The sequence below is a fragment of the Micropterus dolomieu genome, linkage group LG13 (genome assembly GCF_021292245.1).
Source record: "Micropterus dolomieu isolate WLL.071019.BEF.003 ecotype Adirondacks linkage group LG13, ASM2129224v1, whole genome shotgun sequence".
Lineage (NCBI taxonomy): Eukaryota > Metazoa > Chordata > Actinopteri > Centrarchiformes > Centrarchidae > Micropterus > Micropterus dolomieu.
In genome coordinates this window covers 5,578,229-5,603,467 of record NC_060162.1, presented here as the reverse complement: position 1 = coordinate 5,603,467, position 25,239 = coordinate 5,578,229, and the positions used below count along the sequence as shown (strand labels likewise).

The window sequence follows — 25,239 nt, the reverse complement described above, 5'->3', positions numbered from 1 at the left end:
TTCAATTGTCATGAAGTATTTCTATTCTTTGGTGTTTCTGCACTTTCAGTATTGCTATGTCAATAACTGTCCACAAGATGGCAATCATCAGTAGCACATAATGTGTTCCTGCATGTTGTGCTAAACTGACTCTGATTTTTAGTTTGCACATTTTGAAAGAAAATAATGACATGTAATACCTGAGCAATAAATCTGTTGTCCTCTATGATATTAAACGGTTTGACTTCAGGTAGTCAAGTGGGACAGTTATAGATCATTATGGTTTTTCCGGTCAAAGTAAAATCTCCATTTTTTCCATTTAGGAAGGTCTTTATCAACACGCCTACACGGAAATTAAATTAATTATAAACATCAGAGATTATAGGCATTTTCTGATTGCACATTTTTAATGGAGGACTTTTTCCAGTAATTGAGAATATTTACAGTGTGGTATTAGTACTTTTACTTAAGTAAAGGATGTGAATACTACTTCCACCACAGGTTATCAGCTCTTACATGACAAACTGTTCAAGCATCCATCCCACTCAACCTGAACCCACCCTGAGTCTTAGCTCAGGAGTAGTGGTGGAAAGTAACTACATTTTCTCAAATATTGTACTTAAATACAATTTTGAGGTACTTGAGTTTTTCTGTTTTGTGCTACTTCATACTTTACTCCACTACATTTCAGAGGGACACATTGTACTAGATTCTCCAATATATTTATCTGACAGCCATACTTTACAATTTCAAGATTATACAAAATATAATCAACAAATAAAATGTATATAAAGTAAAATAAGCTCCACCTTAACCGGCTGCAACATTAGAGTGATGTACACATGAATGCATAAATACTTTGACTTTGACTTTTGGTACATATATTTTGATACTAGTGCGTGTGTATTTTACCCTGAGTAAAGTATGTTCTTGCCATTTTGAACCATCCAAGTAAGCAAGTAAGTTATATCCAGTAGTGGAAACTAAGTACATTTAGTTACAAATGCTGTAATTAAGTACCATTTACAATCCTTGGACTTCACTTGAGTATTCCTCCTTTTTTTTTTTTTTACTAGTTTGTTCTTCTACTTATACTACATTTCAAAGGGAAATATTGTATGTTATACATTTGTTTAACAAGTTACATTTATATATTGAGATTAGTAAGTAGAAATTAGTAAGTAAAAATTAGTAAGTAAAAATTAGTATTAGTACAGTAAAAGATCAGCTTAAATTCAACTCAATCAGAAGATATTGTGCATTGTTATTGATTAAACAATTAGTATAAAGAAGTCCAACTTGTCCAACTACAACATTAAAATGCTGTTTGCAGAGTTATAAAATATTACACTCAGAAGGGTCATTTTTCCAGCTTAATGAGTACTTATATTTTAAGTAGCATATATTTGTAAGTACAGTTTTGAATACAAGACGTGTAAGTAAGTATTTCTACACTGTGGTATTGCTATTTGTACTTTAATTTTTACTTTAATCTGAGTACTTCTTCTCTGACCATTTTTATGGTTTTTATACTGCAAAATATACAACTTTGATTATTGAACATACCGGATGTGAGGAAATACTTTATTGCCAAGTACGTCAAATTTCAGGGGCGGCGTGATGACGTCATCATATAAATGGTCCCCTCTGAGCAGCAGCGGCAGGGAGGATGCTGCCGAGCAAATGAATGAAGATGCGGGGCTGAAAGAGAGGAGGACGAATCGGCGGATGGAGCACCAGCATTATAATTTGGACATGATTTGAAGAGCAGTTGAACGTTTTGGCTAAATTACAAGTGAGCAGTAAGACAGGAAACCAGCTTGTTGAGGAGTGACGGCGCGTCCGTTTGTAGTCTATATAATTATTTTTTGGTTGACATCGCTGTCTTTGAGGAGGAGGAGGAGGATGTTAAAGACTGGAGTGTTTGCACCAAGTGTATTTTGTCTTTTTCTCCAGAAACAGCTTCAGAGATGAAGCTCTCTCTTGAAAGAAGATGCTTACCGTCTCCATGGGGCGTTGAAGGTCTTAACTTGCGGCGGTGAAAAACACTCGGTTAAAGGGATTTAATGGCACAGCGGACGGCGAGAAAGACCCAGCGATTGAAACTGGGATTTATGAACAGTCGGCTTATTGAGATTGAGGGTTCGGATCTTAAGGTTTTTTTCGGCTGAGGATAAATATCTGTACAAGTATTAGTGTGACCACCGTTGCTCAAATCTCACAGTGTCCAACCAAAGGAGTAACGTTAACTGTTAATCAGCAAGCTAGCATCGGACAGATGAAGCTAGCTTAACGTTATTTGACAGGTTAGACAACAATTTTGTTTGTCTCTTTTATCTATTTTTTTCCCCCTTTTTGTATTTAAAAGCTTACTTTAGTTAGAAGTGACACTGCCTTTCCTGTCAGTCAGTTTAACGTTAGCTCGTTAATCCTCGTTTGTGTGTTAACTGGAGGAGTTTTGTTTAACGGTTGCTAACGGTCGCTCCTACTAACTGGCAGTCAGTGCTGCTGTGAGTTCTTGCTCTTCATCATCATCATCATCATGCATGCGCCAACACGTTTGCTCGGATGAAACCAACACCCCACCAAAATGTACTCAAGGGCATAACAACAACACCACCACGAAGACATGTCGGACTGAATACAGCACCGTGGCTCCGCCGACCGTGAAGTCGCAACAACCACAGCGGCTTTAGTTTGGAGAGAGAGCGGATCAAGAGCTGAAGCTAGTCCCCACTGAAAAGCCTGTTCACACCGCCCTCAAGAGACCACAGACAGCAGGACCAGTTTCGACTAAACCCAAGCCTCCAAAATCCAGCAAAAATGGGGTATGTTGTTCGATAGTTAACTTGCAGTAACGATGAAATATCATGCTACAGGTCTCACTCTACGTGTCCAGAGTAGGACTGACTTTGTTATTTAGATTTGAGCTGCCCCTTAAGCAGATTTCAGCACCAAAAGTGTCAGCTGCCAGTCTGGCAAACACTGCTAGCTCCTGTAGCCACCCATGGCTAACTCTGTGTGAAGTACTGCTTCTCAGATACTAACAGAAATGCATGGCCCGTAGCAAACAGCCCCAGAGATACACTACCAAACCACACACTGCTGATAGAAGTCCCATCATTATATCCACTCACATTTGAGATTACTGGAGCCAAAAGATTAGGCTGTAATGAAGTAGCCTACTGTTCATGATGGCAGAGAGCAGGTCAGAGCTCACACATTGCATATTTAGGTACAATGTGATTTGAAAAAGTATGTCTGGGAAAGTAATACATATGCATTATTGTTTTTTTTTCTCTCTTTCTTGAGAAAATGTAGATTAATTGTGTAATTCTTTATTTTGTGGTGCTGCCAAAACAATAATGATCTTTCCTGCACTTGGCTAGTGTAATGCATGTGGCTGAACCTGCAGATGTATGGTGATTCTCCTGATCAACTGCGACCTAGTTCTTACTTCAGATGACAGCAGATGATGTAGCATGAGATTGGTTTGTTGTGATATTGTGGTGGTGGGGGGGGGTAGGGTAGGGTCAGGTCAGAAGGGGGGTGAACTGCTTACAAACCTAATGCAAAGCACATCCTCTGTAATTCTCAAGGCCAATGGTTATAATCCAGTCAACGATCCGGTTCTTCAGACACAGAAAGAGAGCTTGTCCTATGTGTGCACTTACTCCTTAATTAACAAGTCAGATTTAGCTGTTTCCAACAAGTACCAGGGCTTCTGTTCTTGCATAATAGATGGTTGTAAACATGATGTCCTCCTCAAACTCGGCACTTCTGAATAAAACAGCGTCCAGGCAATATTTTCGACTTCACTGCTCAGGCCAGTAGGCCAGAGTTCAACTTGATGCAAGTATGTTTTGTCACTAGAAACAGAAATATTTTGGGAGCACAGTGAATGACGTCTGTCACAGGAATTTAGGTATAACGAGGTTGGAGATATTAGTGGTTAGTTCTAGTTTAGTTTATACTTTTATTGGCTTACAGTAGGACTAGGCTTCTGTATAACCTGGATAATTTACTTTGCAGACATTCTATCAAACAAATGACTAATTAAGAAAATAAAACTTAGGTTAATAGAAAATGTTGTAATCGGTAGTTGCTGCCCTAATTTCAAACATGACACACAGTTAAGGTTCTCAGACAACGTGGCATGAACATTTTGTAGATTTGCGCCAACTACATTGAGATTTCTTTGCACCATTGTCCATTTGTCTTTTCCTAACTTCTTCCCTTATTGGTCTTATTATATTTTCCAAGTGATTTGAAAAGGGAAAGGACGTACTGTAACTTTCTCTTTTTATCTTATTACACCCAATTTAAAGGCAATGAAAAGATGCAAGGCTTCAGCTGTCAGTGCATCACTGTATCTTGAGAAATTTTGAAGGGAATAAATATTGAATATGTTCTTTGCACAAAAACACACACTCGTCTGTCTGCTACTGAAAGCTCTGAGCCCGCTGGAAAATATGGCTGTGGAGGGTTGTGCCTTCCCGAGCCCCTGCTGCTTCCCTCTGCGAGTGGGTCAGCAGACAGTGACACTGGGTCAGATTGGGCGAGGGAGCATGTGGGAAGGATGTTCACAGCTCATGACTAGCCCTGAGTCACACTAAGTTAGTAATGCAGGGTTATTTTTCTTGTGTCTAGCAAGCACAGACTGTCCGTGCTGTGAAACTCTGGTTGATTTTTTTTTTTGTTTGTTTGTTTTTTCATTGTATATTCTTCATATTCAGGATAATGGTAACATGAATTAATATAGCTTATAAGTGTGTGAAGAGCACTTTATAGGACGGCATTGATTTGAGGGTGAAATGAAAGAAGAGGAAAATATAGTTTGTAATAGGGCTGCATTGATTGGTCCATCAATCAGTTAGTCAACAGAAAAGTAATGAGCCATTATTTTGATAATTGACTAATCTTTTGAGTCAAATTTAATAGTTATTGGTTCTCAAATTGGAGAATTTGATTATTGTCTTGGTCTTATAGTAAATTGAATATTATTGGGTTTTTGACTGTTGTTTGGACAAAACAAGACATTCGGTGACGTTTCCTTGGGTTCTAGGATATTGGGATGGGAATTTTTCACTGTTTTCTAATCTTTTATAGACCACACATTCATTTATAACAAAAATAATCATAAATTGCAGCCCTAATGTGTATTAGAAGGAAACAAATTAATATTTGTTAACAGGAACAACTTGAAATCGAGGTTAGAACAACAGCAACTGCATAAAAGCGGGTTATAAAGGATGGTTAAATTGTTTGAGATTATATCACATACTAGGAGCCCTTAAAGTAAAACCACAATCAGTTCCAGTCTAGAGAATGTGCATTTTATAATAAAATTTTAATTTTAGTTTAGGCTATTGCAGGGTAGAGCCACTAAATGGTCTGTTTGTACTTTATTATAGCAGAAAACTTTCTCAAAGACTAAAAACAGTTTTACAAAAAGGTTCCTTTAAATAGTGAACCTTTAGATGATTTCAGATTATTTCACACATACCTAAATAAATATTCAAAAATTACACTTTGACCACAGTGTGAACTAGAGTGGATCCGATTAGTCAGTTAATCCATTAGTCGATTGACAGAAAATTTATCTGCAACTATTTTGGTAAACAATTTTTTAAGCAAATGGACCAAACGATTGACAAAATAAGCACTAATCTAATGAAAATAAATTTCAGCCCTAATCTTTAGAGATTCTTAAATCCAAGATTTAATTTCCTTAGAATTAGAGCTAAAACATCTTCTCAAATGTGATGATTTACTGCTTTTCTCTGTTTTTGTATCAATATAAATGAATATCTATATAAGCAACCCCCCACCCGAATCCAAGTTGGCATGAGGATGAATGTGGCATGCATCAACAAGTTACCAGTGTCCTGAATGTCCTGATACAGAACACACTGTTCATAGTTTGAAGATAATCTGAACACATTGCCCTTTTAGTCACAGACAGCGCATGTCTTTGTTTTCCAGTATGCAAACACTGGTGTCTGTGTGTGTCTTCTGCTGGTGTGTAAGTGGAGAATTGCTGATTTGATAACATCTGGGGTCAGATTCCTCTGTCAAAGCACTCGTCATTGAGACTTGAATGCCACAGTACATTTCATTGTGAAAAGGGATTATGGGCTAACAATCACCATGCACTCTCATAGAGACACACACCTCCGGGGCAGATTCTGATCTAGGCCACGCTGTCAGACTAATGACACACTGAAACATAAAATGACTCGCTAAAATTTCTCTTCAACCCCCTTAAAATCAATGGATAATTGAGACTTTGACGCTGTGTTGAGCAAAGCTAAAGTCAGAATGTTTTCAGCAGTCAAATAAAAGTTGTGACTTAATCTAGTCAAGCCTCTGATCCATTTTCTCCATTTGTAACTATACTAAATAAAGTATTTTGTCTTTACTGAAAGAATACAATATATTTTTAAATAGATCACTTTGTGTTCATTTTCAGTTGGCTGAATTCACTTTCTTTTTTCTTCCTTTTTATTTTTAACACAGTTGACACACTGGTCTTTTTACACCGATCAGCCATAACTTTATGACTGTTCGGTGTCCTTAAAGCTTTTTCTCTTAACGTAATGTTAAAACTGAAAACGTACCCTCTCCAAGTATGTAAAGCCAAGCATCCGAACAGGGAGATGTTAAAATGAAATAGCGGTCTGTATGTCTTTTTAGGGCTGGGCGATATGGCCAAAAAAGTTATCACGATAAAAGTTTTCACATCATTCAATATAGATAATTATCATGATAAATGTCAAATTATTATTTCTTTCAAGTTTAAAGGCAGATTTCTTCTCCTGAGTGAAAGTCCCCTTTTCTCAACAAAATAAATATCTTGATATAAAAATTTTATGATTTTGTGATTCAAATGAATTAAATCAAACGTTATTGGGCATTTGTAAAATGTTTATTGAGGAAAATTAATAATTAATAATTGATAAAATCTGACAACAGCAGTTGTCATTATAGCAGATAGAATCAGAAGTCAGCGACTGGAAATGAGAAGCAAATTACTCTGAATTTTAATAGTAACTCTGCCATTGTTATCACTGAGTTTGACATGCATAGCAACAGTAACTAAGGGGGCGGAGCTTAGCAAACCATTTAAGAGACAATCTCCCAAACTGTCCTGTCTTAAACCCTGCCGATTTTACATAACAGCTCGTCCCGAACATGTTCTGATAGATAATAGAGAAGAGCTGCTGTAAGCAAATCATGTCCGAGGAAGTAAAATTGTCTTCATGATGATCAGTTACTCACACGAAACATCCACAGCATACACAAGTGTAGTTAAGTGCCCTGTACAGACAGAAATAAGTGCAGATAAACTGATAAAAGTAAAACATTTGAAGTATATTAAAAAGAAATAAAATATAGCTGTAGTATATGTACACACAGTACCCACAACCAGTGTTGTGCTGAAACTAAAAGTACAGTAAATTAAAGTAACAAAGTTAAAACTGTATAACATATAAACATACAATAATATCAGGGCTGGGAAAATATGTCTTTATTTTCTGTACTGTAAAGGCATACAGTTACTGTTTTTTGCACCCTAATTATGTAACGGCCCTACATGTAATCCGTTACTCCCTAACCCTGTATATTATAATATATTACAGTATAAAATAGTATGAGATCATTTATATAATAAAGTACAGTAATATAACATAGAATATAAAAAATACATATGTATATATGAAAAGTATATAATATGTGTATGAGTGTGAGTGTCCCAAGTGCGCCCCTATATAAATACACTAAATATTTAACATAAAGATTCACTAGAGCTGCAACGATTTAATCAATTAGTTGTCAACTATTAAAAAAATTGCCAACTATTTTGTAAATATCCTAAATGTAAATATCTTCTGGTTTCTTTACTCCTTTATCACAGTAAACTGAATATCTTTGAGTTTTGTACAAAACAAGACATTTGAGGACGTCATCTTGGACTTTGGGAAATGCTGACCGACATTTTTCACAATTTTCTGGCATTTTATAGACCAACTAATCAATCAATTAAGACAATAATCAACAGACTTATCGATGATGAAAATAATTATTAGTTGCAGCCTTAAATACTGTACACATACAGTATATTCTTGCCATCTCCATTGTTGAGCTGCCAGCCTGTTTTAGCTGGTGTGTAACCCGTTTGCACACCCTCACATTACATCAGCACTTCTCTGATTAACTGTGTCTGTCTTTAAATAACATCTGCCGAGTCTTCCCTCCGCTGACTTAATTAACACACTTAGACATGATGGGAGGTTCCCAGAGAGGGGAACAATCGCTGTATCTCAGAGGAGACCAGGGAGGAGCTCCCAGCCAAGCAATGAAATCTACTTTCCCTGGAAGACCGGCACAGACATTACATTAAATTTGTCGAGTGTCAGTGTGTTATTGTTGGGCTGTTGTTACTGAGTGTGTCTTTGTTGTTGTTTAGTCAACCAAATATAACCAGGAGTTTATATGGCTAGCTACAAACAGATATAAGGACCAAAATATAATGTGTTACTTTAGTGGTGTATAGACTGCCTAAATGTAACATGACTGAAGTTCCTGATTCAAGGATTAAGAGCGTCGGCCGGTTTATTTTTGTCTGGTTGTCCAGAATGACAGAGGTGTGTCAAAGAGGATCTCAGTTATCCGTGACTTAGTGCAGCAGAAATTGGAAGTGATTATGCTTTGCATTTTGGACACCTTGTTTTACATTTTGATAGCTGTTTCAGATATGCTAACCAAAACATTCACTGACGTCACTGTCTGCATGACTTTGAGACGCTGGCAACTCTAGGGACGGCAGTGTCGGTTGGTTTGTCCACCACTTTGGTCCAGACTGAAGTATCTCAACATTTATTGGTTGGATTTTCATGAAATGTAATTCACAGTCCTCAGAGGATGAATCTTACTGCCTTTGGTGATTCCCTGACCTTTTCTCTAGCACCATCGTGAGGTTGACATTTATACTTTTGGGTGAACTATTTGATGTCGTGACATTCATGTCACCCTCATGATGAAGATTAAAAACTTTGGTGATCCTCTGAAGCTAATTGAAACAAAATTAATCAGAACAAATATCAGCATCGGTGTTTAACGTGTAGTTTGATGTTTAGCAAACTAAGATGCTTTAATGTGTGTTTACATGTGCAGAATCATTGTTACTACTTAGATTTTGTTCATACTGGATTTTTCTGATCATCATTGAAATATTCTCTAAAAATTTAAATCCCATTACATTTAAATTAAGACTGTTCATTTTTTTTAAGCTAAAAAAATAGCATTTAGGTGAGAAAGTTGTAGTGCAGTCTGTGTATATTAGTTTTAAGGTAAAATATAAATGTAAATGTTCATGTTTATGGTAAAACTAGATAATTGTTGCCACAATTTGCATATATTTACATTTTTACAAACTTTCCTTTTTTTGAGCTGGAGAAGATGACTTTTCTCATCTATATTCTATTAAATCTAGATCTCGTTACCTGTTCTTTAGCTTTTAACCCAAAGACCCTGGGAGCTTTAAATCCATAGCAGTGTTTGGAAGCCGATCAGAGCCTGCTGATCTTTGTATGTTGGCACAGGTGCTCTCAGGTCACCTTTTAACATAGCTCTACGTCAGTGTACGACCTGCCGCTCAGCTCTGGCCTGCAAACACACATACAGGGCCTTTTAAATATAAATATAAATCTAGCCACTGTAGCAAAATCATTAGGGCATGTCACTTTGAGCGGTCTCTGTGAAAGTGGGAGCTCTCCACAGTATCGATCTGAACACACATGATCTTTTCAATCAGTTGACCTGTTGTTCTTTTAATGAGTCCAATCTTTGTTTTGTTGTGCAAGTTGCTCGGGAGCTGCAGCAGCATTGAAGAGAGGCACGTAGAGACTAGACACACCTGCCTCCAACACACAGGGTTCTTGTCTTATCATCAGCGAAACAGTACAGTCAGTCGCTGTGCTCATAAGATGGCTGTCCATGTCTGTGTGGGGGCTCTGCTGCATTGCTTAAGCCAGACTCTGGGTTTTTAAAAGTAGAAGCAAATTAATGTTCCCTTTCTTTTGCTGCTTTTAAAAAATGCATAATACCAGCTTGATTTTTATCTTAACCGCCCACACACGGCAGAAAGAGGGAGAAAGTCGCTCTCTCCGTCTCCTTCCTCTCGTCCATGCTGGTTATATGCTGCTTTTCTTATCTAGTATTTTTTTTGTTTTATTTACTGCTATTCTGCTTTCCCCACTAACTTCAGTGTTACTCCCTGGTATGTGTTAGATGCTGCATATGTTTAATTTTGTTTAGTGATTGGTCTATGATACCGACACTCTGAGGCATGTCTCAGTCTTGTGAAGTGCCCTGTTTCAGTAAATTGTGCCTCGTGTCAAATGAAGAATACCGCGTAAACAATGACGTCTGAAGCTTCAAACTTCACTGGTGCTTTAGGAATAGCTTCTTTGATTTTGACAGCTCTGAAGGTTTTGCAGTTAAACTGTGTGATACTTACATAAGTGGGTTAAAGAGAATAAAATGGCGATACACTATGGAAAGACAATATCAGGAGAACATTTTCACCTCTTTACCAGTTAGACTTGTGAATGAAAAGAGAGGAGATGGCTTATCTTTTGCTGACTGCTGCCTTTCGCTGTTGCTTTTTGTACACCTTTGAAACATTTTTGGATGCGTTGTATTCACAACGATTGTTGGCTTTCTTAAAATTACAACTACAAAATGCGGCCATTGGATTTGTGAGTCACTGAGAGTTAGGTAGGTTAGTCACCTCAACTTAGCCGCAACATATTTTTAGTTACAGATAGTTGCCTATACTTCAGAACAAAAGGTATACAGATTTAGCAATAACACATAGACTTCTTGGACTGAAACTTTTAAAATCAGCAATGTTTTGTGGTCTTAAAGGGTGGAAGAAAGAGAGAAAGAAATCCACAAATCCCAGACCCATTTCTAGTTTTGCTATTACAGAGGAAACACGGAAATTATCGACAGTGAGGGATTGCACTGATACAACTTGAAATATCTCAGTCTTGATACAAAGTGCATTTGTGAAGGAGGGAGTTAAAGCAGTTTTTTAAATTAAACTCTGATTTTTGAATCTTTAGAACATGAGTCTTTCCATATCATACCTCTGAATGTCCAGCCACTGCCTTAGAGGAGGGACGGGTTTCTTTGCACCTTGTGATTGCCATCTTGGGCGCCACAAATAAAACTTAGACCAGATACTGAATCCATGTATGGTTCGTTCTTTGATTATTTTGTTTCAAAAACAAAAAAACAAGTTGTCTTTTCCGTTTAGGTTTAGTTAGAAAAACAGGAGGCTCACCGTTCAGTTTGTAGCTCACACAGTACATCCAATGTACTGACAGCAAACACGAACTGTTATTGGTTAAATCAGCATGCTGTATATTAACGAATCATACACGGATTAAAATGTTCGGGTAATTTTCGTTCAGCCTCTCTACACTGTTTCAACCTGACTTGTATTTTCTTCGTGAGATGCAACATTTTTGAAAGTTGCGCGGTGTTGCGGAGAGCCTTCAGCTGCAGTAACACATGGATCAGGCTATGTGTAAAATCAGGAGCATTGGACTTCTTCCAGCCAGAGGGAAAGACCACTGACCATCCAGTGCGCCGGTTCCACTGGCAACACAACCCATAGTAGGTCTACCGGAGAGGTCGCGGGCGCTGGACCGTACAGGGCGAGGGAGAGGAGGTCGCGGGAGCGACCTGGTGAGCTGTGGAGGGTCGGTGATCGTTCCCTCTGGCTGGATGAAGCGAGACCACAGCTGTTGAAAACAACGGGCACACTTGTACAGCAGCTAGTTAATTTGAAAACCAGTGGGATACAAAACCGGCCATAGATGAAACAAAACGCAGCTGCTTTGTTTTTGCCATTTTGGTTTTAAAAAAGAAAAACAAAAACAGATGATTTTTTTTGTTTTCTATTTACCTGTTTTTCCATTTTGGTTTTGAAACTAAATAATCAAAGAATGAACCATACACAGATTATACTGGTACTGATGTTTTATATTTTCCCATGTCAAACATAAACTTAAACATGTCTTCTGTAATTTGTAACATCACTATCATAATATCACTTTCAGCTCTACACATACATCATCACTTCATCCCTTGGTAATAATACCAAGGCAAATGTAAGTGAAATCCTACTCATCAATAAACCTGTTTCAGTGTAAATGTCATTGTATGACATTATTTTGTCGAGCTTCCATGAGGCTTTATTTCTAACATAAATCATTTTTAATGACTCCGCCTTCATTGCCTGCTGACTGAAAAGGTTCATTAACTCGAAGTAATGAAGTGATCATGGTATTATGGTTTATTTGTGTTTTGAAAGATTGCAGACAGTCATTATTTGAGTTATTGAATTTTGCATTCTTTTATTTCAATGTTTTATCAGTCAGTCTTTATTTGTATAGCACTTTCCATACAAAAGGCATGTAAAACAAAGTGCTTCACACTATGGAAATAAAAACAATGACAATAATGCCACCACACACACACACACACAAACAGAATTGAAGTAAAAGACAATAAAAACACAAGGTGAGTAAACATTTTCATGAATGGCCACTACCAGTGGCCATTGTTGTATAAAACTCAAATGCAGTGAGGCAGAGTTAAAAAAAAAAAAACAAAATTAAAGATTATGGTAAATAATGATAAAATGAAAAGAAAACTCAACCAAAAATTAGGAAACATGAAAATAAAAAAGAATAAAACAATGTCAGTAAAATAAATACAATTAAACTAAAAACCTGGTTAAAAAAGGTCTTTAGGTTTGTAGTTTGCTTTAAAAAATATCAGTGTTCGCTGCTGCCCTCAGGTCCTCAGGAAGGCTGTTCCACAGACGTGGGCCATTAAGACCATTAAGAGACTTATAAACAAATAAAATGATACAATGAGCCAATGCAGAGACTTTAAAATTGGTGTAATGTGTGCTCTTTCTTTATGGTCCTAGTTTTAATGTATTCTTTTTTGGGAGACCGAAAGCAGAGCATTACAGCAATCAATCCTGGAGGTAATAAAAGTGTCTTTGCATTGTCTTGAGAGAGAAATGGTCACACTCTGGCTCTGTTCTTGATAAAAAGCACTCTTAGTTTATATTGTGCGGATAAAAACTGAGACTGAAGTTTTCAGAAATACTTACTATTGTATATATTATTACTATTGAAATAATACTATTGATCCCAAGGGGAAATTCTGTGTCACAGTTACATAAATTGCACAGCAAGGAAAAAGCAATATAAATAATAATAGAAAGTTGGTATATAAAAAAGTATATAAATATCAGAGTAAAAATATAAAATACAAAGAGAATATAAAGAAGTGTTGATATGTACAATATTTACATAATTAAAAGAGTTGTTATGGGGAGACTGTTGGGCTGTGTGTCATCAGCATAACTATGGAAGTTGATGCCGTCTCCAAGTGGCAGCATGTAGAGGTTGAAATGGACCAAATCATTTTGTAGTTACAAAGAAGAGAATACAGAGAGAAAAAGAGAGATACAAAGATAATTTAAAATGTTTACTATCTGCCCTTATTTGCCAGTTTACATCATATGTGTGTAACACTTGGGTGTGTATATTTGTACATAAACACACTTGTTTTCAGTGTGAAGTGCCTTGTGGGTTTTTTTTTGTCTTTTTCTTTGCCCTCTTCCAGTCACTGAGTAGTGCAGCAACACAGCAGTAAATTATGGATGTGCTGGGATCTAGGAAGCTGTTTCTCCCACCTGCCTCTGATTCACCACGTTCCTCAGTACTTCTACTTCCTTCCCTTGGCAGGATAATGTTAGATATCTGATGTGGAGCATTATTCACACGTTTTCTTTTGTGTCTTTTAGCCATGCTAGCAGCGTAGCTCTAGAAATGCCATGTTTTTGTACAGATATTCATGTCCCCTTCAGGATGAATTCTAGTTTAACGCTGTCCTCTGGTCAAATATTGAATTTTTCTTACTTTGATTTATGAGCAAATAACTGCAAAACATCCCATCATCCCCAGCTGTACTTTGTGCTTAGTGCCAAGAGATAAGCATATTTTGTATGACAGAGAGACGAGTTATAACTGATAGGTTTGCACTCTAATGATCTTTACCTTTAAAGTACTTTGACCTTAAATTCAAATTCAGTACACCTGAATGTTTTTAGCCATGATAGTATCGTGGCTTTAGGGATGGCATGATCCCCAGAGGATGAACTCTAATGACTTTGGTGATCCCTTGACTTTTCCTTTAGCGCCACCATGAGGTTGACACAGAGGCCGATGTAACACCTCCCTGCGTTTTTTGTTCACAATGTGTGTCTCACATTGGTTTCACCTACAGCAGTGGTTGGCAAGAGGCTGGCCAAGTCAATAAATAAATACTTTGATAGCGGCTGGTGCAGTTATTCACGTTATTACATCAAGTTTTTTGCCACAATGCTTTACTTCGAGTTGAATTGAGAGCTTTTACTTTGAAAAGTTCTGAAAGACATTCAGAAGAGTCTGTGTTGTGCTTAACACACCTCTGAAATAGCCGTCAGGATGGGACGCACACGCTCCAGCACATGCTTTATTGTGAGCATGTGAAACAGTGTCTTCATACTTCATTTGTTGAGGGAAAAATATGTTCGTGGAAGGGGGAACCGAACACACAACTCTCCGATTGTATAGCCTGTGCACTACTGACTAAGCTAACCGGGAAGTTGATTGGATGAATGGTTTAATTGAAGTACATAAAACAGACACACACACACACACACACACACACACACACACACACACACACACACACACACACACACACACACACACACACACTCTTTCCTTCCTTTATTAGAGAGATGATAATTGGCTGGATTGTCATGAAGTTTGGTACAGACCAAAGCCTGATTTTCCTCTTGTGTTCAGTTACACGCCAGATATTAGAGTTTAACCTCCGAATTGAGGCTTTCTAACCAGATACTGATTATTTCATATTCTGTTTCTTCCTTTCTGTGCACAGAGAGCAGCCCATCTTCAGTACACGGGCCCACGTCTTCCAGATCGACCCAAGCACCAAGAAGAATTGGGTTCCCACCAGTAAACATGCTGTCACCGTCTCCTACTTCTACGACAATACCAGGAATGTATATCGAATCATCAGTCTGGATGGATCAAAGGTGTGTGTACAGTTTATATCATTCAGTACTGTTTGTGTATTTATGTATGTGTTATTTGGAGCAACAGAGAGGTCTCTGTCCAATTTGTTTCTGTGGTCAGCTCTTCTAAAGTCAGAACCGTTTCTTAATCAATACGAACACACTGATAATCACCCCCAAAATAATCCTTGCACCTCTCCTGTGGGTATGAATAAAGTTTAGATGTTGGTCAATATGTCCGACCCCTGCTCTCGGCTTGTATGCCTCGTTTGCCTCGGCCTGTGTGTGCTGAAGCAGTGAAGGAGTGGTTGGGCCTGTCATATCTATGTGGCAGTGATTATTTTAGTCATGAGAGAGGTGCAGGGGTGGAGTTAGCATAGTTATGTAAGAGCCTCTCAGGGTGACTGCTGCTATTGAACCAGAAAGTTTTGCTGCGTTCTGCTGGAAATAGCAGAGATTGGGTGGGCTGGTGCTGGAGGAAAAAAAATGTCTGGTTGTGTTTCTTTCCAAATTCCAAAAGTGAGGAAAAATGTTTTCTTTTGCTTTGAAAAACAAATGCAGACGGTTTTCTAAACCAGTTTACAAGTTGTGAAACCTTTTAAAAACAAAACAATATCTGCTTGCATATCCCTGTCATCAGTTGAAAATGTCTGCCAGTTGCGTTTAGTTCAACCAAACACTGATTTCCATCTTCTGTTAAATGTCTCACAACACCTCAAATTTATCTTGTGACCCCTTGTGCTGTGAGTACTGTGTGATCAATAATATCACTGTCAGTTGGACTAACTCATTGACTGCTTCCTGTTTACCGAACAGAATTAAAACTCACATCCACCGGGTCCTAGTAGATATCAGGCATCCAGCGGCTCTCAGCTGTCACTGCTGTAACTTTTTCCTGTATCAATGAGGCTTTAACAAACACTATATTTGTTTTCACTTTTTAGATGTTGTCATGTGACCTCATGTGTGTTTTCTCTTCCACAGGCCATTATCAACAGCACCATCACCCCCAACATGACGTTCACAAAGACATCGCAGAAGTTTGGCCAGTGGGCCGACAGCCGGGCGAACACCGTCTACGGCCTCGGCTTCTCGTCTGAGAGCAATCTGGCCAAGGTGAGAACTCAAGACTCGGACTCACTTTGATATACGTGTGTGTGCGTATGCGCTCTCAAAAAAGAGTTTAAAAAACGTCGTTGTAGTAGTTTCCATCCATGCTGTAGTATTTAGCTGCTCGTGTTGTGTTTGTAGTTTGCAGATAAGTTTGCAGAGTTCAAAGAGGCGGCACGGTTAGCCAAGGAGAAGTCTCAGGAGAAGATGGAGCTCACCAGCACTCCCTCTCAGGTACGGACACTATCAGCATCCTAGCATACTTTGTACACTAGGATCTCTCTTTGAAGAAGTGACCTTAACCATACATTTGAGTTTCTGGAGCGGGGGGGGGGGACTTACAGCCACAATGTCATGATAGCTTATATATCAACATTTTTTAGTATTTAGAAATGAAGCAAATTACTGGAAGCAAATAAAATTTGTATGTGGAACCCGTCCTCGCATTTCCAAACCCTTTTCACTCTGATGGACATCTGACGGCTGCGGCTAGCCAAAAAATTATAACAATGACAAAATTATATTTTTCAGAAATGCCTAGATGCTAATAGCTAATTTTGCACTGTGAGCTCACAGGGAGGTTTCCTTTTTGAGATTATCCACTCATTAACCTTCTGTGATTTGTGCTGTTTCAGACGCAAAAACTCTTCATCTTGATCTCCTCAGATGTTTAACAGTGGAGTGCAGAATCAGTGTTAATTCAGTGTTATGTTAAAAATCCCTGTGTGACACTAAAGCCAACCTGTACGAATCAGTACTCATTAGAAATTGATGAGAAACTGATGTAATCATGTACGCCACCTCCTGTAACACAAGTCTTGTTGATGTAGTAACTTGTTTTATGTTTCTTTCAGCATTATGCTCACATTATTAGCCACTAAGCTAACTCCTTGTGGCTTGTTTTACCTCCTCTGCTCTCCCGAATGATTCTTCCTCAGGGTGGCGCTGTAAAAAGGAATGTGTTGTCAGTCAACAAACCTGTTAAAAAGAAGGTAAAAAGAAGTAGAAAAACTAATTTTCATGACTCTGATGGCCCTTTTCCCCAGTCTTACCCTCAGTTAATGATACAAACTCCTCTCCCCTCACCATTTGTGCAAAAAACCAGCGTGAGCTCAGTGATGTATCTAACAGATTTTTGCATATCAATGAAGCCCAGACATCGTTGTCATTGTTTTGGTGTGATACGCAAGCCTTTCTTTTTTTCAGGAGAGCCCTGTCATCAGTCTTGTCTATCATCCTAATGTCAGACTAACAACCAGAGGAACCCCGTCTCTGTGAATCTCCCACATAAACCTCCCTCCAGTTCTCCTTTCATGCTCTCAAAAAGTGACGGGCAGCTAGCGTTAGGGCTGTTTGAGCAGCTGCCAGTCACAAATGACAACAATTAAACGTAGATAAATGTAAAAGGGGACACAGCGTCTTCAGAGTCAGTTCTGAAATCACAAAAGTAAAGCGTGTCAAAAGTATTTCTTAAATGATGCACTGTGAAGTTCAGCCTGCAGCTCTTTGAAAATAATAAATAAATATATTGACACAGAGGAAACATCCTGTCATTTGAAGTAAATTTTGTTTCCAGTGTTTAGTTCAGAGGCATGATGAAAAAGCTCATAACTTATAACCGAGCATCCTGAACTACGTTTACTTTTTCAGAGCATTGAAATCGTCAACACTTTATCACAGTTGTTTTTTTTTTTCAGAATCTGAATTTTGTGTTTTCGGAAATATGCTTGCTTGGAGTTAGATGAGAAGATCAGTGTCATTCTCATATCTGTACATTAAATATGAAGCTACAACCAGCAGCCGGTTAGCTTAGCTTAGCATAAAGACTGGAAACAGGGGGAAGAGCTAGCCTACCAGCACCTACGGTATATAGTATATTCATATTCAGCGTACAGCCGTGAGAGCAGCATCGATATTCTCTTCTAACTCTGGGAATGTTTAACAAAAACTCTGTGCATTTTTTGTTTTCTAATAATAATGATTTATTTTTGTTTCGCCGATGTGTCGGAGCAGGAGTCAGCCCCGGGTGATCTGCAGTCACCTTTGACCTCAGAGAGCATTAACGGTACAGACGACGAGACGGTCACACCAGACGCACCCCAGCACATCGAAGCCAGAGCAGAGCCTTCCCAGAATGCACTTGCCTTCTCACACAGGTAAACCAGAGCCAGGTGAACCTGAGGTCAAAGTGACGACATTCTCAAGTATCACAAAACACAGAGCAGAAAGGTGTAAAGCTGATGATACACAGGGCAACTTTTTGAGCAACGTTGCTGGTGGTAAGTCCCACTATGTTTTGAGCGGATAGCGGCGGTCAGGGCGGGTGGTGGAGTGGTGGGGGAAGGGGAATACGGTAGTAATCTTTACTCATTACCACTGATGGCAACGTTGCCCTGCACGATTGCTCTAAAAGTTGCTCCGTGTATCATCAGCTTAAAACATCGTCTTCCTGTTGTTACAGTTGTGTTTTTCAAACGTTGTTAAATAAGGTTTTAATTGTTAACGCGTCCTGATCATGAAGTGATCACATTCTGCTGCCTAAACGAGAGTAATGAGTCCGTTAGCGACTCTCTGGTGTGCTTATTTAAAATGTAATTGGCACAGAGCGCCGCAGCTCCTGTTGGTTCATTCATTATTAATCTGATCCCCCGGGCCTCTGCAATGTAAAGCATTACATTAAAACACTACGCATGCTTCCTATTATTAATTATTAACCACTGAATTATTTTTGTGCACCACATATTCAGATCACACTCTCACTTCAGGACTTATTAATTACTTAACAGTTAGAAGTATTAATAAATGTAACTTTTCTAAAAATACTTTTTTTTTTTTTTTTTTTACAATGCTCCATGATCATAAATGTCACACCAAAACAAGGTACTATTTTGATAATCTATTACTTGTTTAAGTCATTTATCAAGCATTTTATATTATTGTACATTTTCTCTTTTCTCTATCTTTGATTTTTCTGGGCACTTCAGTATTGTTGTATTTAGTACTTTGACTTGACTACATTTCAGAGGAAATTAGTTACTGTTCTTTTGCTCCAGCTCAACTAATTACAACATATTTTTACATGGTGCTACTATGACTTGAGTTAATGATGTGAAAACTTCTTCCACCACTGATGAATTATGGGTAGAAGACATCTGAGAGGGGGCAGCTTGTGTTACTTACAAAGCCTCACACGATGACAGTTGGTCAGTGCAAACTGGTATTACATGAAATCATTTGGATGATGAATCATCGTGGTGCAAACTAAAAACTTCTCCACTACAGAAACTTTTAAATGCACTTAAAGGGTTGGCAGCTTTTTATGTATTACTTTATTTATAATGGAACTTTTAGCAGTTCATAGTGATAGTTCACAGACTAATACATTAACAAAGAAAGGATAAAAATAAACATTAAAAAATAAAAATAAAATATGTTTAGATAATGTGATAAAATGTCATTTTTTTTTTCTTTTTACCAGTAAAGCTTCATTATACATAAAGAAATCCCCTCCATACTTTAAAGGTACATATTCTGGACTTAACAAAAGCAAATACTAGTACTTACTGATTTGCTCATATGATGTGATGCAGCACTATACTTTAATCTACACAGTAGTGTGGACAATGTGTACAATTTACTCCATATTGACGTACTACAACATTAAAATACTCTTGCATGTATTCATTAGTGATAAAAACAGAATAATATAATATTCTGTAGTAATATAACTGTGAAAAGAGCCATTCTGCATAATTCTGTACTTTACTTTTGATACTGAAAGTACATTTTGAGTATAGCACTTTGAGTATCTTTAGACCATAGTATTTTTAAGGCAAGACATTACAGGCAAAAACATCTTTCTGGTCAAATTTGAGATTCAAGGTTTTCTTTCAGACTAGTGGAAAGAAAACACCCAAAATACACATGTAGGTGTTTATTTTACTACACTTTGTCAATTTTTAGTTAAGGCCTCATTTGCACATTTAAACATACCATTTCAGAAAAGCTGTAATACAAAAGATAATTGTCTTAATGTAAATAATCATCTGGGGAAGTTTCATGTTGATATCTGTCAGTTATACTTTTCACCTTATTCACCTGTAGTGAAATTAACATTAACGTTAACATACATAGGTACAATTTTCTCATGTTCTGAGCCAGAAATCTTTACTTCAGTACCACTTACACACACTGGACCTTCCAATTTTATTCCTTTCTATATTCTAAGGGATTTTGCACAGGGCTTTGTTCATGTATCATTCATAGTCTGATTTATAGAACATTTTATTCCTAAAAACATGGCGAACATATTACTTTTTTATGGCTGTTGTGCTGAAAAGTAAGCAAATGAGTGCATTGTTAATTAGAAAATGCCTCATTTGCATATTTAATATTATTTAATATAATATTTGATAATAATCAACTGGGGAAGTTTCGGGGGGATGTCCATTTGTTAAAAAGTGTTTCCCCTATTTACCTGTAGTGTCTCCCCTTATGTAAAGGATCTGAATCAACCACTGTCTCTTCTTCACATCCCAGTTCCACCAGCATCAATAAGCACTGGGAGGCGGAGCTGGAGGCTCTTAAGGGGAACAACGCCAAGCTAACGGCGGCGCTGCTCGAGTCCACGGCCAACGTCAAACAGTGGAAACAACAGCTGGGCGCTTATCAGGAGGAAGCTGAGAGGCTACACAAACGGGTAGCAGCTCACAAACAGAATGATTCTGTTGAACGGTTGTTTTTACCACGTCGGGATGAGGTTTTGATGTATGTGGTGTTTGTAATCCAGGTGACGGAGCTGGAGTGTGTGAGCGGCCAAACAACGGTGATCAAATCCCAAAAGACAGAACTCAACCAAACGATAGAAGAGCTGGAGTCGGCGCTGAGGGCCAAGGAGGAGGTACGTTAAGACATGTTTGTGCGGTGTCACACACATGTTACAACATCTGATCTCTTTCTGTGATTTACTTCCAGGAGTTGGAGAGACTGAAAGCAGAGGTGGAGAGTGCCAACGAGTTCCAGTCTCAAAAAGACTCCCTCGCTCTGAAGCTACGGGTGAGTTCTGTGCTTACAGTCACACCTGCAGCTGATGAGGTGTTGCTAATGCTGCTTTCAGCTCGTGTTCTACCAGATCCTTTTACTTTACTTTAAATTTTGGAATGGATCCCTACAGAGATAAACATTAAGATGTAAGATCCTTTATGTTTAACCAGAAACAGTCGCCATATCTCTCGTTAAAGCCACCAGACTTCCTTGACAAAAATAGTAATTTTACCACTCTAGTCTACGGCTGCCTCCAGCGGTTGTTTGTTATTGTGTGACTTTTTAACCCTTTTAAACATCAGAGTTACACAATCACAGAAACAAACTGACCGATGCAGCGCTAGTCCAGCTACTTCCGTGTTCTGAAAGATAAAATTTCTGTTCTTATCAGTGGAGTCTGGTGGCTGCCCACAAACTGTAGGCGCCTGTTTTTGACACGGAAGAAGAATGTGTGGAATTAAAAAAGATGACGACATCTTTGATTCTGCTGCATCAAATTTGATCCTTTTTTTTTTTTTTAAATAACCTTTTCAACTGCTAAATCCTTTTAAACCACCTGCCTTTGACCTTTTTACTTCGTTGTAAGATGGTTTAAGAGTTTGAGAAGCACAGGTTTAAAGCTAGTTTGAAGAACCAAATTGTTTCAGGACACGGAGTCGAGGAACGAGACGTTGGAGGCCCAGCTGAGCGATCTGGAGCAGCGTCTGGAGAGCAACCAGCAGGAGAGGGAGGCCTTTCACAAGAGCCTGCGCTCCCTGCTCGAGCTGCTGGACGGCAAGCTCTTCGAGCTGAACGAACTTCGGGACACGCTGGCCAAACTCATAGAGTGCAGCTAGAGAGGCCGACGCCACCAGCAGCCAGCGCTCAGAGAAGAAACCACCTGCATGTTGGCACTCACCGACACGTTAAGCAACTTGAATTCTCTTCTTCTTTTTTTCTCTCCACATGTATACGATACTTGTGAAAGAGTATGTTTACACACAACTTTATGCATTAACGGTACACACACATTTTTTCTACGGGACATGTTTACAATCAAGCCAAGTTAAAGGGTACCTCAGGTATGTTTCAACCTGGATCCTACTTTCATGTTTTTCTGTCTGTGTGACTAAATGGGACAAATTTTTTTTAAATTGGTCCAGTATTGAGCGAGCGCACTGCAGTCGGTTCACTAAAGTGCATGTTTTTACCATTGACGGGCTCAGATTGTCATTATAGGTGTCTGACAACATGGTGGAAAGTCCATGCAGAGAAAGACCGTTGTTCAAAGAGTACAAACCTTTTTTGTTTAACCAGATACATTTGCTATTTCGTTCTCGTCAAAGCCACCAGGCTCCATTGAGGAAAACAGAAATTTTACCTGTCAGAACAAGGGAGTTGCTTGTTTACCGCTGCCTTGGTCGGTTAGTTTAGTTTTCTCAAGGGAGTCTGGTGGCTTTGATGAGACAGTATAGCGACCGTGTTTCTGGTTAAACAAAAAGGATGTCACATCTTAATGTCTATCTCTGTAGAGATCCTTTCCATAATGTTGTCAGACACCTATAATGACAATCTAAGCCTGTCAGTGGCAAAAAGTCCGCAAGGATTATGGTGCGGCTCTGTTTTGCTGCTGCCCAATGTAGCGTGCTCGCTCAATACTGAACCAATTTCAAAAATGTTTCCTAAGTAGTCACAAAGAGATAAAAACATTGAAAAATAGGGTCCAGGTTGAAAAATACAGAGGTTACTCTTGAGAGAGGCTTTGCTTGGACCATGCCTTCCCTCTGCTCCACTCTTGACGGTCTGACAACACTTTTAAAACTCAGAACATGAATCTGTTTTTGTTCTTTGTCTCTTGAATGTCATGCCGTTTGACGGGACGTTGAGTGTCATTTTAGTTTTTGGTTCAGGGTTTATTTTTTTGTCCATAAAGACTTTGTTAATTAATAAAAGACGGCCTGCGCCGTCACCAGGAGCCGGCGAGTCTTCTTTTTTGTTTTTCTCTCTCTTCCTCACGTCATCGTCAGCCAAATGGACACTTGAGAGTCAGACAGGAAGGACTCGGTTTGACTTTTCCTACACTACTCTTTTTTTGTTATTTGAACTCTGCGGGGTCGAATGTCACGAAGAGAAAACTACAAATGTCCCCCCTGTGACTGTAATCCAACAAGGGACCGCCAAAACGGCCGGCGAGGACTACGTCTTATATTCTTCTACAATATATATGAGCAATACAAAAAGGGAGCATCAGAGGGTAAATAAACACTTTCCACTCTCACTTTCAGGTAATGTTACTCTCTGATATGTTTAGACCACAATCGAGGCAGGATTTTAATCACTTTCTTTCTTTACACTTTTTTTAAAGAATACCACTCCAACAAATTCATAGTGCACTTGTAAAAATGGAGTTTGTGTGTTCGAGTGAATCAGATGTTTTCTCTTCCCTCTTGTTTCTGTTGCGACTTGAAGTGCAATGATTGAATCCTTTTTGTTAATTTATTACTGAAGCAACTGTTACTGAAGATGAGGATTATGATGGAAGTTGTACAAAGATCTTTATTTACTATCTTGTTTTCACTTAATATGATTTTTTTTGTCTAGTATGTGGGGTGTCGAGGTAGTTTTTGTTTTTTAGGGGGGAAAAATGGCAATATTTTTGAACTATTTATCAAAAGGAGATGAAAATCGCACGTTGGATTTGCAGAGAATCTTTTTTTTTTTTTTGCCAAATGATGTTTTTGATGTACAGATTTAAATTTTTGCTGATTTGCCTTTGGTACAGAGATGCATCAATGGTAACTAACAAGCGGTACTTTTTCTTTTTGGGAAGATTTACAATTGCCAAAAATTCAGCGACGTTTAGAGGAGTGCGGTACTTACACCTGAGGAACACTATTTAAGGGCTTGTTGTTGGTTCGGGTACATTTGGGAGATCTGAATGACTTTGTCATGTTGGAAAATTATGAATATTACACCTTGAAAGGGGGAAAAACATTTGAAAAAGACTTTTAAATGTTGATTATACCACATGCTTAAAAACAAAAAATTGGAATTTTGATTTGTTTATAGTAAAACAAAACCAAAATGAAAATTAAGCAGTTGTGTCATTCTTTCAGTCTGGTTATAGTACAAATACACCACTAAATGCTTTAAAATGTTCTTATTTCTGCTTTCAACTGCATTTACAGTTTTTACAAACATTAAATACTGCGTATAAATACAGTGAAGTGTTACCTATGTACTGTAAACAGTGGTGGAAGGAAGTGTTCAGATATTCACCAACAGGTGAGCTACTGAAGGTCAAACTGCTGAAAAAGTTGATGCTGGTTCTGATAGGAAGGTGCCAGAATCACAGTGCAGACCAGTCAGGGTGCTCCTGCCGATCCCGGTCCTCTGCAGAAAGCACCTACAATGGGCATCAGAACTGAAGTACGGACCAGTAGAAGAAGGCGATCCGGCAGAGGCCGTGTAATGCCTTGGACAGTGTTCTGCTGGGAAACCTCGGGTCCTGCCGTTCATGTGGATGTGACTTTGACACGTACACTCTGTCATGGAAACGATCCCTGATGGCAGCGGCCTCTCTCAGCAGGATAATGCGCCTTGCCACAAACATGGTTCAGGAAGGGTTTGAGGAACACAACGAGTTCAAAGTGTTGACTTGGCCTCCAAATTTTCCCAGATCTCAGTCCAATCGAGCATCTCTGGGATGTGCTGGACAAACAAATCTGATCCACGGAGGCCCCGCCTCACACCTTACAGAACGTAAAGGATCTGCTGCTAACGTCTTGGTGCCAGATACCACAGCCCACCTTCAGAGGTCTAGTGGAGTCCTTTCCTCGACAGGACAGTTTTTGGCAGCAAAAGTGGGACCTACACAATATTAGGCAGGTGTTCATAGGTGTCAACAAATGAAAATGCTTTGAGAAAATTTTCACCAGAATGCAGGAAAG

At 38.6% G+C, this 25,239-nt stretch overlaps 1 protein-coding gene across 1 annotated transcript; it reads left to right on the top strand.

Annotated features, from left to right (window-relative positions):
• Window positions 1-1,631: 1,631 nt before the first annotated feature.
• On the top strand, window positions 1,632-24,380 carry LOC123981762 (homer protein homolog 1-like). The gene is made up of 9 exons (XM_046066906.1): window positions 1,632-2,807; window positions 15,022-15,178; window positions 16,142-16,273; window positions 16,409-16,501; window positions 18,281-18,423; window positions 20,807-20,966; window positions 21,057-21,167; window positions 21,242-21,322; window positions 21,958-24,380. The coding sequence occupies exons 1-9, from the start codon at window positions 2,803-2,805 to the stop codon at window positions 22,144-22,146; spliced, it is 1,071 nt and encodes a 356-aa protein (XP_045922862.1). The 5' UTR covers window positions 1,632-2,802; the 3' UTR covers window positions 22,147-24,380.
• The last annotated feature ends 859 nt before the right edge of the window (window positions 24,381-25,239 follow it).

What these genes read in the sequence shown, in the direction of transcription:
- LOC123981762 (XM_046066906.1), top strand. An exon ending in TCAGTCTGGATGGATCAAAG is followed by an intron (nt 15,179 to 16,141) that starts GTGTGTGTACAG and finishes TCTCTTCCACAG; the next exon opens with GCCATTATCAACAGCACCAT. An exon ending in CGCTGAGGGCCAAGGAGGAG is followed by an intron (nt 21,168 to 21,241) that starts GTACGTTAAGAC and finishes ATTTACTTCCAG; the next exon opens with GAGTTGGAGAGACTGAAAGC.